At 35.1% G+C, this 20,553-nt stretch overlaps 2 protein-coding genes across 5 annotated transcripts in view; one reads left to right on the forward strand and one right to left on the reverse strand.

The window, feature by feature from the left end:
- LOC115066118 (uncharacterized) overlaps positions 1 to 20,553 on the reverse strand; it is a 271,428-nt gene that overhangs the window by 76,411 nt on the left and 174,464 nt on the right. For all 4 annotated transcript variants that reach the window (XM_049449527.1, XM_049449526.1, XM_049449529.1 and 1 more), the window contains 2 exons: positions 12,346 to 12,468; positions 40 to 210 (listed from right to left, as the gene is read on the reverse strand). In XM_049449527.1, coding sequence (XP_049305484.1) covers positions 40 to 210; positions 12,346 to 12,468 — 294 coding nt within the window. The remainder of the gene's footprint in view (positions 1 to 39; positions 211 to 12,345; positions 12,469 to 20,553) is intronic.
- On the forward strand, positions 17,632 to 20,177 carry LOC105225747 (serine/threonine-protein phosphatase 2A regulatory subunit B'' subunit gamma). The gene is made up of 3 exons (XM_011204355.4): positions 17,632 to 18,214; positions 18,300 to 19,086; positions 19,227 to 20,177. Exons 1-3 carry the CDS (start codon positions 17,767 to 17,769, stop codon positions 19,315 to 19,317), a joined length of 1,326 nt encoding a protein of 441 aa, XP_011202657.2. The 5' UTR covers positions 17,632 to 17,766; the 3' UTR covers positions 19,318 to 20,177.

The raw sequence follows: 20,553 nt of genomic DNA on the forward strand, positions 1-20,553 counted from the left end.
TGCAAGAGTATAAAAATTTTAGTAATAAGTTAGACTCACCTTTCTTGAGCACGAAACCACATGGATGATCGAAGAGAAAATCACGAAAATGATTACAATCCGGATCCATGCCGGGTTCTTTGCAAAGGCAGGTTGGACGAAAGAACTGAAAGGCTTGCAGTGTCCTTAAGGCGGCTTGACATTTCGTCACAGTAACTGTACTGCATGACACTGTAAGGGAAATGGATATTAAAATAGTAAAAGTTTGCTTATATAATTTCGTATTAATTTCTGAAATAAGTATTAGAATAATTTATATTTAATTACTAAGTATGATTAAGTTTTTATTATTAAGTAAAACTAGAAGGACATAATTATAAGTTATAGCGTTGTGTTGAAATGCAAAACAAAAAAAACATTTTTAATTAAAAAAGTTGATACAAAAATTAGAATTAAATTGAAAAAAAATTTTTTTTTCATTTAAAAATGTGCGCCAAAAAGTATTCCAAGCTCGAAAATAGCTATCCAAAGGTTGCCTACATTTTGGCGTGGAAGTTAAAAGTTGCGTTTTTTCGAATGTATAGATAAAAAACTTGAGTTTAAAATTGGTCATAAGAGAAGCCTTCTTATAATAACTAATCTAGTTTACAATTCTTTAATTCTTTCGGTTCACATTTAGAATGAAATGCTGTATTTTGAAAATTATATACTGCTATGTAACAAAAACGGCGGAAATATAATAAAAATATTAAAGTGCTATAAAAACTCCAAATCCTTTACATGAACCATGTGACCTTCATTATATAACACACATGACAAATGATACTCTCAGCTCAGGCCGCAAGCACCACAAATGATGAAATATTACGACAAACAGATTGTCCTGACCCACCGACCGCTTTGATTAGAATAAATGGCATATTGGCTGTCCTGTACTTTCGTATGTAAAGGGTGATTTTTTAAGAGCTTGATAACTTTTTTTTAAAAAAAAACGCATAAAGTTTGCAAAATCTCATCGGTTCTTTATTTGAAACGTTAGATTGGTTCATGACATTTACTTTTTGAAGATAATTTCATTTAAATGTTGACCGCGGCTGCGTCTTAGGTGGTCCATTCGGAAAGTCCAATTTTGGGCAACTTTTTCGAGCATTTCGGCCGGAATAGCCCGAATTTCTTCGGAAATGTTGTCTTCCAAAGCTGGAATAGTTGCTGGCTTATTTCTGTAGACTTTAGACTTGACGTAGCCCCACAAAAAATAGTCTAAAGGCGTTAAATCGCATGATCTTGGTGGCCAACTTACGGGTCCATTTCTTGAGATGAATTGTTGTCCGAAGTTTTCCCTCAAAATGGCCATAGAATCGCGAGCTGTGTGGCATGTAGCGCCATCTTGTTGAAACCACATGTCAACCAAGTTCAGTTCTTCCATTTTTGGCAACAAAAAGTTTGTTAGCATCGAACGATAGCGATCGCCATTCACCGTAACGTTGCGTCCAACAGCATCTTTGAAAAAATACGGTCCAATGATTCCACCAGCGTACAAACCACACCAAACAGTGCATTTTTCGGGATGCATGGGCAGTTCTTGAACGGCTTCTGGTTGCTCTTCACCCCAAATGCGGCAATTTTGCTTATTTACGTAGCCATTCAACCAGAAATGAGCCTCATCGCTGAACAAAATTTGTCGATAAAAACATTTCGAACCGAACACTGATTTTGGTAATAAAATTCAATGATTTGCAAGCGTTGCTCGTTAGTAAGTCTATTCATGATGAAATGTCAAAGCATACTGAGCATCTTTCTCTTTGACACCATGTCTGAAATCCCACGTGATCTGTCAAATACTAATGCATGAAAATCCTAACCTCAAAAAAATCACCCGTTATATAAGTATGTTAGCGTGTGTGTGTTTGTAAATACTGTTCAAAGCACAAAAAGAATACATCCACAGCTATTACCCTTGAGAACTTTACTTCTGAGTGTCACTGCTAAGCTGCTACAATAAACCTTTATTTATGCTTATTCGATTGTAATAATACACTCAACTCATAATCCTAAATATATGTGTGTATATGTATGTACGCACATATAACTCATATGGAGATCATATAATAGTCACATAATAGCTGCAAATAAAGAAATGAATAGCAGACACATAAGTATTTATTGTTCTCGTCCTTAGCATATCAATAAAAGACATTTGAGATTCCATAAAGCTGTTGTAGTTGTTTGAGTCCAGGCTGAAAAAATATTGCTTCCATAATAAATATTTACTAGTGTAACTGTATTAACTGAAAAAATGTAATTTTGTCCTAACTTGCTTTGATATTTACTAAAATTGATTGGAAGGTAAATGCTCCTGCTGGGACAAAATGCTCCTGTTGACAGGATGAAATATGAGTGTCTGTTTTTATTTTTACTTCAGCAGCAAGTGAACATTTTCACCTATATATTCGTATACTCGTATATATAATTATAGACATTTTGCTGCCGCTTGTCTCTATCATGTTATTTATGTTTAACATGAGAAACCGCTTTTCCTGTTTTTTTCTATTTAAAAAAATAAAATTTTATTTTATAAATTTTTTTGTTTGAAGTACAAATGGAGACTTTTTTTATTGCATTTTGAACCAGGAAGCGTATTTTTATGCATGTGGAATATTCTTCCTGATCGAATGAGGCGAGTAAAATAAAATGGCCGATTAAGTGACTACATCAAAAAAGTTTTATGCTTGAATGTCACCACAATGCGATTTCATCTCACATGTGCCGTATGTGTGGCCATAAATGTCAATTACAAACTTCTAAAAATCCGCCAGGTCATTACGAACGTCACTGATAATCTGTGTTCATGCTATTTTAGGTTTCAGTACGCTTCGCTGAAAATATTAAAAATTCTGTGCCGATTTTTTGTGTTCTTGGGCGGCTTCGTGGATGAACCTTGGACTTATGGAAATTTTTTGTCATGGAAGTGTACGTGAATACATATCATATACATATATGTATGTATATATGTAACCGGTAGAAGAGTACTTTCATACATAAATTTAGGAAAATAAGTGTATTCTAAAAATATTTGTTTTCTAAAACTCGTCAGCAATATTATTAAAAAAAAACACCCATCTCCGGGTTTCATAAAATCAAACACTTTTCTATTCTGAAGAGCAATACACTTTTGTCTTGCGTTTTGTTTGGAAACTCTTTCGCCACGATTTATCACCTGTCACGATGTCAGAGACGTCCGCTATCCTTAATTGTTCATGGCTTCAACCAAAAACCACACAGTCAACCATACATTTAAGGATTCCTCCAGGGTTGAAGAGGTGGATATGAAGTACCTGAGCGGTCGGTATTCATCCGTACACTTCAAGGTAGAAATTCTAAATTGAGAAGAATTAAACAGGGGGTTCCGCTGGGTGGTGTTCTCTCCTGGTTTCTCCATAATTTTTACATTTTGAAACTCTCCCAAGCACCAGAGGGGATTTCTATGAACTGAAACACTGATTATTGCACAATAATGGCATAGGGCAATGAAATCGAAGACAGTGCTCAAAAGTAAACGGCTCTCTCCCCGACATTTCTCGCTTCCTCCCTGCACGGACCCTAACACTCTTCCCCACTATATCTACATACATCCATACTCCATACATTCCGACTGCCAATAACCCTAAGACTTTATGTACGATATTGGACAGCCTGTTCTCCTTCACTCTTCAAACGACCGCGATTATTGCCAACGTGCATAGCCGCAATAAAATCCTCAAGTCACTTGCCGGTGGCACATGGCATATGCAAGAAACGTTGTTGGCAACAACAAGGCAATCGGCCGACCGGTCTTTACCTACGCGGCGCTAATATGGCCACCTGGAATCACTGAAACGCAGACGAGGAAGCTTCAGACATGCCAGAACACTGCACTTCGGACTATAATGGGATGCCACTTGATGCCTCCAATCAAATATCTACACAGAGACGCCCGTATGTTTCCAGTTAAGGAACATAATAAACTTCTCTTTAGGTAGCTTCGGAACCACCTTATAGGAGCATCAAGAGGTTCCTTTCTTAATTACGTCAACGACATAAGACAATACGCCGACCTAACTTCAGACATGCACTGACCGCCTTACACAGTGGAGACATAAGCACTTTCACTTTCACCCTCTCAGTGAATGGCGTACTTGGAGTCTAACCACCACCCATTGAAGATGACGAGCTTGAGTTGTGGTGAGTATAAAGAGTGACTCTTTCCCAGTTTCATTCTGGATACTATAGCAGATTAAGCTCCTACTTATCTAGAATCGACTCCGATATGTCCAGCAAGTAACGAGTCCCCACTTGACTCTAACCACCTCTTTGCATGCCCAGCTAGCCCTACACATTTGACAACCCTCTCTTTATGGTCCGATCCCCTCAAAACAGCTGGGTCGTCGATTTCGGCTCAGACCATTGCAAAAACTTTAAGATTCAGTACTCAAAATCAGAATAACTCGCCAGAACTAAAACGAATATAGTTCTAGTTATCCTTTTGGAATACTAAAAGAATTTCTCGAAAACTTAAAATTACACACATTTTTTGTGCTTCCATTAATGGCATAACTAAGGCAGACTACCGGGTAAAAATTTTTTGTTTTTTTGTTACATTTTACTTTATTTATATTATTGCTATAACTATGCGAGGCACGATGGCAAGACTCATTTTAATCCAACCACTTAAGTTGCCACTTTGGTTGTATTCCAAAACAGAAAAAGCGCTTTTGTACAAATTGTTATTGTTGCAAATTTTGCTTTGTTTGCATTCGCAATTTATTTAATTGCATTACGGTTTGGAAAGCCAAACAGAGGCAATTAATTCACTTTCGTAAAAGGCAACACATTCACTAAAGCAATCTCTCTCTCTTCACATACATACACACACAAATATATACATATATACTTATACATGTTCTGTACATGATTGCCTTGCATGCTGGCAAAACAAAAATCCCTCGTTTACTTGCAGCCTTCAGTGGCATGCACACTCGCGCACATTCGATTCAGAAGCTTATAGGCGAAATTTACTTAAAATTCTCAACGTATTTTCCAACTCGAATCCCATTGACTTATTTGTCCGAGTTCTTTAGCGGCACAACAAAGTGCGGCGCTCGAAGTGGCATTGCCAGCAAACCGTACAGTCCAACGCGCAAAAAAGTATGCAACAGTGAGCGCAAGAGCACTTACTTATGCACTCATTTCCTCTAGGCGGCCGCTGCATAATTTCGGACGCACAAAGGCCACGCTCCGAAACCGAAACTGCAAGGGATTTAATCATTTGGTCGTTGTGTCGTGGTTTCCTTATTTTCTCAGCGACTTAAATGTTTTTGTTGTTGTTGTTGAGTTTGGCGCGCCACCTTTTCTGCGATCGTCTTATAGACTTCGTGTATGTGTATTTGCGAGTATTTCGTTATTTCGTTTCGAGTGTGTTTGAGTGTATATTTAAGACGCTTAACGGTGCACAGTGATCGATTTGAAGTATTTAGGCGGCCAAAAGTCAAAATCTTAATTACGTAGGAGGCACAAAATATTGACGTCTACGTATAGTAAACACTTCCGCGAATTACCCCCCACCATTTTTTTCAACAACCATACGTCACCGCTTCCGTGCAGTTAGACGCAATTTGATCGTTGAGTTGATACGTAGTTCTATTTGGGTGCCCAAATTATATCAAATTTCGCAATACGCATGTATGTTTATTTTAAGTTGTGTAGTGAAGTGAAAGTGGAAGTGATTCCCATAGCTAAGGTAAGTTTCTATTAAATAAAAAATAGTTTTAACTTTTATTTTTAACTTTCGTTATATTTTTCGGTAGTTGAACATACCCTCTTTTTCACATAAAAAAATGTAATTTTTTTAATTTCAAAAGCAATTTTGTTATGGATCAGGGTTCGTCCGGATCATATTTTTTTGTTTATTGAATACGTTACACATTCAGCTTTTCTATAAAAAAAACAACAGCCGCAGAATCCCGCAGAATCCTTAAAGACAGCAGTTCAAAGTATTTTGTTAAAAAAATTTAAAAACCCATTTTTTTTAATTTTATGTTTTTTTTCAGTTATAGAGATACCTAGTTCGTCGGGGGTGAAAATAGTGACCCGTAAATGTATGTTTGAGCAAATGCAACTACAAAATTTGCTAAGTATGGATGAGAAATTGGAGTTTTTAGAAAACCACTTGCTATTGTCTTGCGGAGACACTGTGGAAAGAAATAAGAGCCTTAAGCAAAAATTTTCCTACATCAAACATGAATTTAAACAGAGATGGCTAAAAGCTCATAAAGTTGAAGAAGTTTTTATGAAAAACAACCAGAAGTGGCTGGAAGGCACTTTTGAAATACCAGTGCATTCGCTTAATCAACCAGGTCGTCCGAGCAAATCATTTTCGGATTCGAGTGAACGAAGCAAGAGAAGAAAAACTGAGGGAATTCGATCAAATGTTATAATCACATTTTAAAAATGACCATGATTGATGGCAAAGTTTGCAATGCTGTAACCAACACGACCTCAACTAGCCGATGCTATAATTGTGTCGCAAATTCCAAAGATTTCAATAATTTAAGCAAAAAGAACGAGATAAGTCCCGATGCTCTTGAGTTTGGCATTTCGGTATTGCACGCAAAAATACGTATTTTTGAAAGCATTCTGCATTTGGCATATAAATTGCCCGTGAAGAAATATGGAAAGAAAAGCATTAGAAGGAAGAGAAAGCATTAGAAGAAGAAAGGAAAAAAGAAATCCAAGAAAGATTCCGCTTAGAAACTGGGCTGTTGGTGGACATGCCTAAAGCCAATTTTGGTAATACCAATGATGGCAATACGAGTAGGAGATTTTTTGAAAACACAGAATTAGCGGCGGACATAACAGGCATTAACCACGAATTAATACACAAATTTAAAATCTTATTAGAGGCGATTTCAAGTGAACACAAAATAAATACAACAAAATTCGAAGAATACGCCTTCAACACCGCGCAAATGTATGTGGAATTAATAATGGAATTTTTCAAGAAAATGTTCAAGGGAAGAATGCAACCGTGATATTTATCAAAGATTGCTTCTTACCTCAGATCCACTCGTAAGTAGTGAAAGATCGTTAAAGAAAACTTCACACAACATTTTTTCCAGTGAAGTTATATAACTATTGGAACCTGCCGAGCCCCACAGACAATCAAGTATTGAGCATGAAGAAGACGAGATAGAAACATCTTTTAATAAGACAATTTAATGCAATTTTATTTATTTATAATTTATGAGAATAAAATGTGTTTTTATTATAAAATATATGTTTTTCTTATTTATTTTTTATAATAAATAGACAGTTTTTTAAAATACAGTCTTTCGAAGCCATTAACGTCCAAAAATAGTTTTGGCCGCCTAAATATTTCAAATCGACCACTGTGCGGTGTCAACAACAGCAATGTAGCAGCGCATGATAAAGTAGCTGGCGGTGGTGGCGAATGCGAAAATTGCAATTATCATAAATAAGGACTGTCACGACCGCGACGACGTTGATGGCGTTTTTGTTGTGTTCCTTTGTGTTGGACACGTTGAAAATCGATGCAAATGAATTGGTGTTTATGTGGCAGCGAACGCGCAAATATGCAATAATAACAAGTGGGGCATTTCAGGTCAAAGGTAAAGGTTATTGATTCATGGCGGGAAGTTTCTGGTAAGACCAAGACTGTACAGGGACGCATAACGCGTAAAAACTTTGGAATCTTCAGCTTGTTGTATACCAAATATAAGAGGAGAAACCCTGTTAAGAACCTCACAAAATTATTATATATTTTTACATATCGTTACTTAAAATGCAAAAAAGCGTATCATCAAAAAAAAAAAAATTAAAAATCCCTGTCAGGTATAATAACCAATATACTTATATAACCATTTTATAACCAAAAAACTCATATTTTGTTTCAATATGAGTGTATGATAACCAATGTATAACCATTTTATAACCAAAATATAACCATTTTATAACCTAAATATAACCATTTCATAACCAAAATATAACCATTTTATAACCTAAATATAACTATTTTATAACCCAAATATAACCATTTCATAACCAAAATATAACCATTTTATAACCTAAATATAACTATTTTATAACCAAAACTCAAATTTTGTTTCTCAAGCCGCCAATAAAATTTGTGCAGTTTATGGACCCGGTACAGTTTCCATTTCTACCGCACAACGATGGTTTCAACGTTTTCGTTCTGGTGTAGAGGTGGTCGAAGATGCGCCACGGTCGAAAATTGCGATAAAATCGCTGAATTGGTCGAAAGAGACCGGCATAGTAGCAGCCGTAGCATCGGTCAAGAGCTGGGCATGAGTCATCAAAAATTCATTTCAATTTCAATAAAAAAAATTCAATAAAAATACCGCAAGACTTTTTTGACAACCCAATTATATTATATCGTTTTTAATTGCCTGTAAACTTATGAAAAGTGATGTTACGTTATTTTGCATTTTAAGTGACATACCTATATACATTCGCATATGTATGTACATATGTGGTTTGTGTACGTATGCCTCAAACAGTGTGTTTACCTGGAGTAACCCATTTGCATTGAATTTCTGCACGTCAGCTGCAGACAGCCAGAGCATTGTCTTGCAATTGTTGGGATTAAAATGATTAATTTCAGTGAAAGCATTCAATACGAGCGCAACGAAAGAGCCGCTCCGAGTTGCTTGGTGCATGGAGAAATATAGATTGTTGGCTATTTTATAGCAAGCTCGTGTACTTACGATTAATCATATTGCATTTGCAATACAGTTTTGTGCACAAATATAGCAGTGTTCATTTGGGAATGGAAAAATTTGGCAAGTTTTCATGAATCGTACGAGGGTTTTACACCACGACCATTCGTTTGCTGACGAAGTCATTAATCTAATCAGAAATGGGCCTCATCTAAGAAGACTCTGTACTTTTTTTCATTAACTCAAGTCTTATGGCTTGAATAACACATTCAATATTGACTTCTAAAGCTTGAAGAGAGTCTGGTTTGTTACTAAATATTAATGAAAAGACCTTGGAAAAACGTCACAAGAAGCAGTTAATGGTGTTAAATCACGACTTTTTCGAGGCCATTCAATGCCACAATTTCTTGAAATAATCGAATCTCCAAACTTTTCTCGCAATAATTCGGTTGTTGCACGTGATGTGTGGCACGTAGCTCTATCTTATTGGAGCCAGATCTTGTCAAGATGAACTTCTTCCAATTGCCGCCAGAAAAATTTGGTTATCATCGATCTAAACTACACAGTAACGGTGTCACCAACTTCATTTCGAAAGAAGTATGAACCGATGATTTCACCAAACCAGAAACCAAACACGAAATCGTCAAATAAGGTGCATTAATTGGTTGTTTATGAATAATATGTGGATTTTATGGTGGAAAACCGGCAGTTTTGTTCATTTACCGCAGCACTTGGATGATAGTGAAGCTCATCGGAGAAGATGTTTTGCTAAAAACATAGGTACCGTTTTCCAAGGCAAAATCGGCAAGTTCACGACGATTACGGTCGTCCAATGGCTTTAGTTCTTGAGTGAGAAAAATTTTATGTGGATTTTATATCCTTCGGCATATGACTTACGAATAATTGAAGGTCGCTCTGCTATTTTTATGAGCAACTGAAAAAGTTCGTTTAGTATGATGTGTAAAATGCTGATAAATAAGATTACATTCACTTTCAGCAAACCCTAATTAATACTAATTTTCTAATTATGTTAATCGGAGAACAGAATTCCAAGTGAAATTGCTTTGCAAGTATATCAGCTCTTTGGCTTGCACTGAAGCAAAAGCCAACTCGCACTTCTACTTATATAAGCATAACTTTATGTTTGTACCTACAAAAGTACACAGAAATCAATGTATACCATCAATAAAGTAACGGTGTATACGTTGTTCAGTTCTAATAACTGTATTTGGTATTCTGCAAATCAATTTACTGATTAAATTTTTAACTACAAATATGCCAGCCATATTTAAGTAAGTTACCTTTCTCTTTCTTCGCTTGATTATGCATCAGCAGGCAACAACAAGTACTCGCATGTACTCTCGTGCTGAGTGGGTATGAAACAGGTCAACAATAAGCCGGCCAATACATGCAACGTGTTCAATAAAATTTTACACTTTTATGAAAACAAGCAAACACACGCACACACATAAGCAAGCCAGCAGATTCAGCGCAAGGATGATACACTTCGTAAGGACACAGCAAAAACGGAATTTCAATATTGATTGTAAAATTTTATTTTATTTTATTTTTCTACTTCATTACAAGTGCCCATCCACACATACAAGCGGCTATGCAAACGTCAAGGTTCATAAGTACAAGCGGGTGAGCGCGAGAAAGAGTGCCAGTGTGTGGTTCGCCCTGTGCGCCTTTGTATATGCAAGAATAACGTAATATTGCAAGCTGCAAGTGTTGCTTTCAAGTTTCCAAGGGTATTGTATTCACACACGCGTATATAGTACATGCGGGCTTTAAAGAGAGGGTACACTTGTGGATATTTTTACAACTAGATATGTATACGCTAATGTAGATATTACATACTTATTTGTGTATGCATACAATAATAGACTGTGTAGGAAGAATTTTACTAAAAGAGTTTTTATATCATATCAATTAATAAATAATATAGAGCAGGGTTGTAAATAATATATTAAAAAAATTAACATTTCAATGAATTTTTCTTAATTTTTTAATGCCGAAAATTTTAATTAGAAATAATTTAAAAATTTCCAAACTCAAAATTAACATTAAAAATTCAAATTCTAATTTCTGATCCAAAGTTTGCGTATAAAAAAAATCGCAAATCCGCTTAAAGTTGTTTTTAGACTTAAAGTTAAAAGCTTTAAGGGGTTATATATAGTTATAAGGTCAAAAAAACCAATTTTCTAGATTTTTTTCTGACAAGTTTTTTTATCCAATTGAGGACTTCCCCAACTAATAGCTATTCACTTTTATTCTACCTCTATGTACATACATATGTAAATACCTATACCTATATCTATGTATGTGAAAGTACATATGTATGTATGTATGAAGGTGCAGCAATTGCCTTGAGTAATAACGTTAGAGTTGTACACAACATAAAAAGTAATCTCTTTGTTAGTGTAAATTGAAGCAAGAAAATTAATATTACTAACACCAGCATGGTGGTTACATACCATAACTGACCCTCAAGAGAGCCAAAGTCACATACAAACATGCACACATACATTTGTATAGACATAACTGCAGTGTTGCATGCTCACTTGCAGCAAAGCCTAATGGCAATGAGTTAGTCCAGTTGGACGCAATGTCGTGCGCAAACAATAAAATTTGCTTCGGTATGTTACTTTACGGGGCTAAACACATTAACCGTTGCGTATATACTGTGGTGCAAACATAAAAGTGCTCCAAGCCAACTGCGCAACAGTTGAAACTTCAAGTTGCTAGTTGGTTAGTGTAATACAAAAGTTGAGCTTGGAAATGAAAAACAGAAAAACATACACAGAGTAGTAGGTAAAATTCATATTAAACATTTTTATGTTTTAGGATTCGAAGGATATTATAAATATATCTTTAGGTAACCTTAACTACTATCTATAAATCTAGCACAAAGGTGGAAGGAAGTCTGCCTAAAAAGAAAATTCAAAATGAAAAATGCTGCACAAATTTAATATTATTGCTTATTTACTTATGTATATGTGTCTATACAAAAGCTAACAAGTGCTAAGTAGAATAGATCACACTTTTGGGAATAACCTCAAACATTTGTGTTGGATTAACTGCAGCTTTCTTAGCAAATTTTCAGCGCAAACATTGGCTTTATGATGTACTTTTTTGCAGACTCTACATTATTCTTTGCTTGTTCTGCCCTTTACATATGAGTATCACATACTAACGTTAGAGTACATAACCTCCTAACTGAAGGGTCACTCAATTTCAGTAGGGCACACATGATATTGATTTGCTGCATACAGACTAACACACTAATCGATTATTCACATCATCACAACCTTTTCATTAACCTTCGCACATTAATTGAAACACCGCTCATTAATCACTTGAATGCCACCATTTAGTCTAGCCGGCAATTTCATTTTTAGGCTATTTTGAGACATCCAGTAATTAGCACGACGCGGCAAATTGTAGATAACATTGGGGCATATTATTTGAGAAACATTTTGATTAACAAATTTGCTTTTCCACAGCGGATTGTTTAAATAAAAGTGGAATATTTTCAAGTTCTGAATTGATGATATTAAAATGAAATTTTATTACAAAATACATATTTATGTAAATTGAAATAATTTTTGTTGTGTGTTTTTTTTGTACATACCTGGTATAGGCCCACATACACGGGGTATTATTTCTAAGATAGCCGAACAAGACGGGTCTTCGAAACATAACTGGCGCGCCAAAATACAATTGAGTATAGCAGACGCCACTTTTATGTTAGAACCTGCAATTAGAAGGGAACAGAAATTTAATAAAATTGTGGAAAACAATATATTTTGTAATAATTTATTTAAATCTGTATCATTGCTTTTAATAACCATTGCGCAAAAGAGATTCTTCAAGCGTTCGTATCCAGAGCTGGCAATTGTAACTACTACAAGTTTTCCAAGAGCATCGATCATGTGTTTATGTATGTGTATCTAATATATACTTGTTTATAAAAAAAAAATGAGCCAGATCTAATACATTTTAACACTTCTATTTAATAGTTCAAGTGCAAAAATTAATAAAAATTTTAAACAACGGGAAGGATGTGAAATTTCAGTCAAGGAAAGATAAGAAGAAAACCCGCATTCACAATAATTTAACACACGTAAAACCAGAGAACGTATGCAGAGAACGTAAAATAATATCAGAGAACGTTTATCATTTACAGAGAACGTTTAATATAGACAGAGAACGTCTATCATAGAGAAGGCAGAGAACGTATAATATAGAGAAGGTTCAATTGCGGACAAGCGTGTGAACTGTCAAGAGCTAACAAAATCCTATTAGTGGATTTCACCACTTTTGGCTGAGAAGGGGAAATGTTAACAGTGCTGAGCGAACAGAGCTGAGCATTCAATGAAAATTATGCTCGGAAATATACATTGCTATTACAGACGTATGTTGCTCTTTTTATACGTTTACATGCAATCATATCAATTGATATGAATATCATTTTGCGAATTTTTGTGAATTCATGCAAAATTGATAATATTGTAATGAAATTATGCTATTTTCAAGGTAATATTTGCAGTTAATGTCCAAATAAAAACTACTTTTTAAATCTTTCTTATCTTTGATAACATTATATAATTTTGTATGCATGTATATATGCTTTATAAGTACATATGTATATGAAATATTATCGTAATATCCTAAAAACATAATATATTACAATAATAATACATATATGTATGTAAGTATGTATGTAAATCACACCTCTTATCAGTTAAAACTTTCATACGCATCTATCCTGCAGATATGTATGCAAGTACAAATCAATTTCATTTCAAATCAAGATATTATCATTTATCAGTAATATAAAAAGCGCGCGCTTCTCTATATTTACGTACACACATATGTTTGTATGTGCGTATGACATTCTCACACAAATAATATATGCATACGCATGTAAATAAAAAAATACAAACATTCTTCTGGATAAAAAACAATAGTCTCAAAAATCATCATACATACTTACAATATGAGTACACACGTAAATATGTGCGTATGACATTCCCACACAAACAATGCATACACAACATACATACTTACATGCGTTCACATGTGGATATGTCACCCGCAAAAATTACAAATATTGTTCTACAAAAACAACAATCATTTGAAATAGCATCAGAAACCAATATGGCAGCCAATTGCCGACGTAAAACTTTATAGTAAAATACACAACAACAAAATTTTCATTCATGAACGCAAACGTACTTTCAAAAAGCATATTCGATTCATTCATAAAAGCAGACGCCATTACATCTCCCCGAGCATGCCTTGCCTACAAGCGTCTTTTCGCGACGATTTCAAAAGCTAAAATTCATAAATTGAATATATTTCTGAAATTTTATGGAAAAAAGTGACAACCCCGCAAATATACATATATCTAGAATAAAATTGCCACCATAGTTTATTTGTCGATTTTCAAGTCAAGAAAAACATATTTCAAAGAAAATATTCAATATTCATCTGATTTATGTGTACAGTCAATCCCGTTAAAGTAGTACACCGCTTAAATGAAAATCAAATCCCTCCCTCATCATTTTTAACAGCCTATATTATATCATGCTGCATCTCACGGTTTGTTTTTCGAAATACATAGAAATTATTGCTTTAAGTACGACTCGTTCAAGTATCCGCGGTCACTTATGTACCATATTATATTTTTATTTGTAACTAATTACAAATATCTGTATCTTTGAATGTGGCACGTAACCGGGATTGACTGTATTTGTCATGGAATGTATGTATGCAAATATGTAAAGAAGACATATTGACTTGCGCGTGCCACGTTGTACACGAATAGGGGTTGATTTTGCGCTTGCTCATATGCGACGTGTGTTTGTAAAAGTGTGTATGCTTCTGTTGAAACAAATACATGAAAGCTCACACACAAACATACATATTTACGCTGGTTTGTCGGCAAGGATGTATAGCGGCAAGGGAAGCGGTATCGGTACAGCTCCGATTTTCTACAATTGACTTTTTGACAAAGTTTGGTTGTCCATGACTACGGGTTTTTGTATGAAACGATGGGTGTACATATTTACATACATAGTTGTGTGTAGACAAATTTACAAACATAATGCGAATGATTCTTTCAAATTTGTTTACGTGAACACAAAATTACATACATACATATGTTTGTGAATATTTGAATTTTATGCGTACGGTTTTTTAAAATCTGTTTACATGTACACATATGACTTTTAAGATTTTGTCAAATCTTCAAATGCCCAAAGTATATAAATACATATGCATGTATGTATTAATTATAATTATATTAATTAAATATTTAAGTAATAATACAAATATGACTTAATTATACATTTCAACAGATTTAATGGAATTCATCATTATAGGGGTCAAATTGCACTCACATACATACATATGTACATATATACATATGAGCCTTGTTATCAAATATATAGAGAATATCCATAAATCATATCCACAGTCGCTTGCGCATTGTAAATATGCGAATCTGTAAGCGTACATTGGAATTAGCATAATTTTTCTCATTTATCACTGAAAATGCTCAATTCTGCTATTTTCGACGCTCCTGGTAAATATTGGTGAAATCCGCTTATAGAAACGAGTACCCCTGATTTTGTGGTGAAATCCACTAATAGAAACGAGTACCCCTCCAAAAAATGAAATGTCGTAAAACGGTGCTGCCCGTGAACCTTCTCTATATTATACGTTCTCTGGAGAAGGTTCACGGCGCGGAGAACGTAAAAATATTTTTGGCTAACTCGGTCGCGATGGTCCGATTTCACCACTGCCAACTCGGTCGCGATGGTCCGATTTCACCACATACAAATTATGAGCGAGTTTCACCACATTTAACAGCGATTGGGGGGTTTTTAGAGTCTATGAGAATAACATGTAAATGTAAATAAAAGAGAACCAATGCAGGGCAATATACATACATGTGTATTTATATGCAGGTGATTTCTGGTAGACGGTAGGTATGCTTTTGTATACTATATACAAGTAGTTAGATTTTTTCTAAGTCTAATATACGTATGTATGCATGCTCCTTATGATACTCCCAACAACAGCATTGTGATATTTTCATGCTTCATGTTAGCTTTCAACCAGAGGATCGCTTGTGTGTGATACATATGCAAATACATCCATATGTATGAATGTATGCTTTTGCGTTTTGCCGTCGGCAATTCAATATTGACATGTAAACATACATAATTATGATATGAGTATAATTTTATATGAATGCATAGTACTATTTACAGTCAATTTGGACTTGAATATTTAATAATTTTATTTGATTTTTACATAATATACTATACTAATAAATATTTTTGTATTATTTCTTAGTAATAGAAATTGAATTTATCACAACAATATATGTATAAATACATCGTCTATCATATTAATCTTATTATCTGCTCATATGATTGCATGTATACGCATGTGCGCGTTCAGAAATTCATATCATGATTTTATCACTTATCAATATATTACATGTGCGCGCATTGATCTGCATGTTCATATATTCATATATACTTATATGTACATATATTTGTATACACTTCCGAACAAATAATGCACAAGCATACAAACATACATATGCGTACACATGTGAATATGTCACCACAAAAAATTGAAGCATTGTTCTATAAAAACAACAACTGCTCAAATAGAAGAAGCATCAAAAGTCAATATGGCAGCCGAATTGGCGAAGCCCAATTGTAGTAAATTTTACAACAAAAGCGATTTCATGTTAAAAGACCAAGCGGTCACACATTTGCCCATATGTGCATATATGTATGTAAATCATTTCCATATTTGTACCCATAGAATTTCTATGACACATACATATGTATGTATGTATATTATTATTATTATATGTTTGTATGCTTGTGCATTATTTGTTCGGAAGTGTATACAAATATATGTACATATAAGTATATATGAATATATGAACATGCAGATCAATGCGCGCACATGTAATATATTGATAAGTGATAAAATCATGATATGAATTTCTGAACGCGCACATGCGTATACATGCAATCATATGAGCAGATAATAAGATTAATATGATAGACGATGTATTTATACATATATTGTTGTGATAAATTCAATTTCTATTACTAAGAAATAATACAAAAATATTTATTAGTATAGTATATTATGTAAAAATCAAATAAAATTATTAAATATTCAAGTCCAAATTGACTGTAAATAGTACTATGCATTCATATAAAATTATACTCATATCATAATTATGTATGTTTACATGTCAATATTGAATTGCCGACGGCAAAACGCAAAAGCATACATTCATACATATGTATGTATTTGCATATGTATCACACACAAGCGATCCTCTGGTTGAAAGCTAACATGAAGCATGAAAATATCACAATGCTGTTGTTGGGAGTATCATAAGGAGCATGCATACATACGTATATTAGACTTAGAAAAAATCTAACTACTTGTATATAGTATACAAAAGCATACCTACCGTCTACCAGAAATCACCTGCATATAAATACACATGTATGTATATTGCCCTGCATTGGTTCTCTTTTATTTACATTTACATGTTATTCTCATAGACTCTAAAAACCCCTCAATCGCTGTTAAATGTGGTGAAACACGCTCATAATTTGTCTGTGGTGAGACTCTTCCATCTCTGCCGAGTTAGCCAAAAATATTTTTACGTTATTCGCGCCGTGAACCTTCTCTATATTAAACGTTCTCTGCTGTAAATATACGTTCTCTGGTTGTTTTCTCTTAAAATATTTAAAAATTTTAAAGATTTCTGTTAGCTACACCCTGTTAGCCGAGTTGCAACCCATGCGCGTTGTCATTATTTTTATTTCGTTGCGCAGGCAACAACTATGCCGACTTCGACGTCAACAGCGACGTCGTACGCTTATTGACATTTCGCAAAATCAGCTGTGCACTGGAATATTTATTTACTTTTATTTCGTGATAAAAGTGAATTTTACGTAAAAGTTTCATTTCAAAATTTAATATAAAACTGCCAAACTTTATGTATAAAATGGAACTCGATCCGGATATTGTGAAAGAATTTGAAAATCTCGAAGTGTCTACCGAAAAACCAACTGAGGAGCAATTACGTGAGTTCGACGCTGATGCGCCATTGCAGGCACCAGCCAAAACGCAACATCCCACTTATTCGACGATACCGAAATTTTTTCATGCGCCACCGCCACAAAACAATGCACTGCGTCAAAATCTGCGCAAAGAAGCACAATCCCTCTTTCTGCAGAAACGCTCACAAGAATTGCTGGATAACGATGAGCTCGGCGCATTGTGGACTTTGCTGGAGAAACATTGCACGCAAGTAACGCCTGTGGGACAGCAACTCATCTGTTATGATGACTACCAAAAGTTGCTGGAGGCAGTGAGCACAAAATGTCGCAAATATTTGACAGCACGTCTATATGCCAAATTGCAGTGCCATTCCATGTATCCAGGTAAGTGCGCATAGGCGTCTTGTGCTCGAGTGTGTGTGTGTGTGATATTTTGATGAGCCTAACAAATGCTTACGATATTTTGCAGGTAAAGTTGAAATCGTTTCCATCTTCAATTATACAATGCGTAAAGTGTGGCTAACACAGGGTCGCATAGGCCTGTCGCTCTACGATGAAATCGGCCAAGGTTATCTGCGCGAAATCGATATGGAGAATTATATTATTGATATAATACCGACATTAACACAGATCAGCAGTTGCGTGCAACCTTCTTTTCAAAGTTTCTATGTCTGCACGGTGGTGAAAAAGTTCTTCTTCTTTCTCGATCCATTGCATACCGGGCGCATACGCATACGCGACATACTCGCATCGGGTCTGTTGACCGAATTGCTAGAACTACGCGACGAGGAAACGCCAAAAGAGTCGCAAGAGCAAAACTGGTTTTCCATGCCGTCGGTGCTTACCGTTTACGGCAACTATTTAAATTTGGATAAAGACCATAATGGCATGCTGAGCAAACAGGAGTTGGCCGGTTATGGCTCTGGCACACTGACTTCGGTCTTTCTTGATCGCGTTTTCGATGAATGCCGTACTTTTGATGGCGAAATGGATTATAAAACTTTTCTCGATTTCGTTTTGGCGCTGGACAATAGACACGAGCCGCAATCGCTGCATTATCTCTTTCGCATACTTGATGTACAACACAAAGGCTACTTGACGGCGCAAACGCTACACTATTTCTTCAAAGGTATACAAGAGCAAATAAACGCAGTTAATGCGGAAGCAGTGAATTTCGAAGATTTGAAAGACGAAATATTCGACATGGTAAAGTCTAAGGATCCATACAAAATTACACTGCAGGATTTAATCAATTGGTACGTAGTGTGTGTGTGTGTGTGTGAGGTTGCGACATATACTCTCATATTCTCAGTTTGGCCCATAAGCACGTTATCATCACTTATTAATTAAGCTCCACTCTTCCTGCTATTTATTCCAATTTCCTTTGTCATTGCAGTGGCCAAGCGGAAACTGTCGTCTCTATACTCATAGAATTTCACAAGTTCTGGGCATACGAAAATCGTGAGGATGGCTCACATAACGTTTAATTTCGACGCATTCATATCGAAACTTAATTATAAGCCTAGGATATTATGTAAATCGACTTTAGATTAAGACGATGCAGACAGAACAGTTGAGAGGCAGAGCAATTACTCGTAGCACCGACTTGTGCCGTTTGAACAATAAGACTTTGAATATGTAATGTGCTGCCATTATTAGGATATTCACTAAGCAGTTAATAAGTATCGAAACAGTGTAGTTGCGACGTTTACTCTTAAGTGATTAAGCTTATTTATACACAACAACAACAATGAACATTCCAGCAAAACGCTACGCAGTAATTATTTATATGTAAGTATATGTGTGTGTTTGTAGTTTTGTTGATTAGCCACGGCCTCCAGTTTAGCACCAGCGCAAATTGTGGCTATCGGCAGTAGCAGCGGTGAAACTAGTTATTTTTCATAGTTCAAAATTAAAATCGGCGCGGTTTTTGTGCCACGCGCGTACCGTTTGCGTTTTTAGTGTTTTTTTTTTTTAATTTTAATGCGCCATTGTGCGCACACCATATTATTTTTGACTATTAAGTAGCTTTAATCTTAATTTGTTTGGAAGTACTTAAGTGTTTGTGTATGTGAGGCTTATTCAAATCCATGCACAACAATATCACCTGTCTTTTACCCGCTCAAATAGTATGTTAATTTTAAAAATGTTATACGATTAAAGCTTAAGTATTAAACTTTTAGTGCAAATTTTAAAATAATTGTAAATAATTATTAATCGCATTACTTTTAAATATACACAAGTATTTATATTAAAAATAATATAATTTACTGCTAATAAAAATATATTAAATGCATACTACGTATTTAAATGCAATACAACAGTTCGACGCCTGACATAATTTTTTTGTTATCCTTTACTGACGTAGACACCGCTTACGCTGGAGATATTTGATATGTCAGGGTCGAATTTGGATAAGTAGGAGCTTAACTCTCGATTCTCGCGTCAATTCGAGCAGAGACTGCTTGGAGAGAAGTTCATTATGCTCCTTAACTGGGGGCATATGAGGCTTATTGTGTAGATATTCGATAAGAAACATACCGTTACAGTCCGATTCCCACGACAGCCGGTACTACGCTATCGGGATTGAACTGGATTTTATGCGACCAAGGGCTGTTTCGGCGATTTAACCCCGTTTGGATCAATAAGTTCTAGATTTGGATCTTCATTTCGCTATTTGGCCCCAATTTGAGATGCCAAGTGCAGCTAGGTTTTCTTTTATC

The sequence above is a fragment of the Bactrocera dorsalis genome, chromosome 2 (genome assembly GCF_023373825.1).
Source record: "Bactrocera dorsalis isolate Fly_Bdor chromosome 2, ASM2337382v1, whole genome shotgun sequence".
Taxonomy (NCBI): domain Eukaryota; kingdom Metazoa; phylum Arthropoda; class Insecta; order Diptera; family Tephritidae; genus Bactrocera; species Bactrocera dorsalis.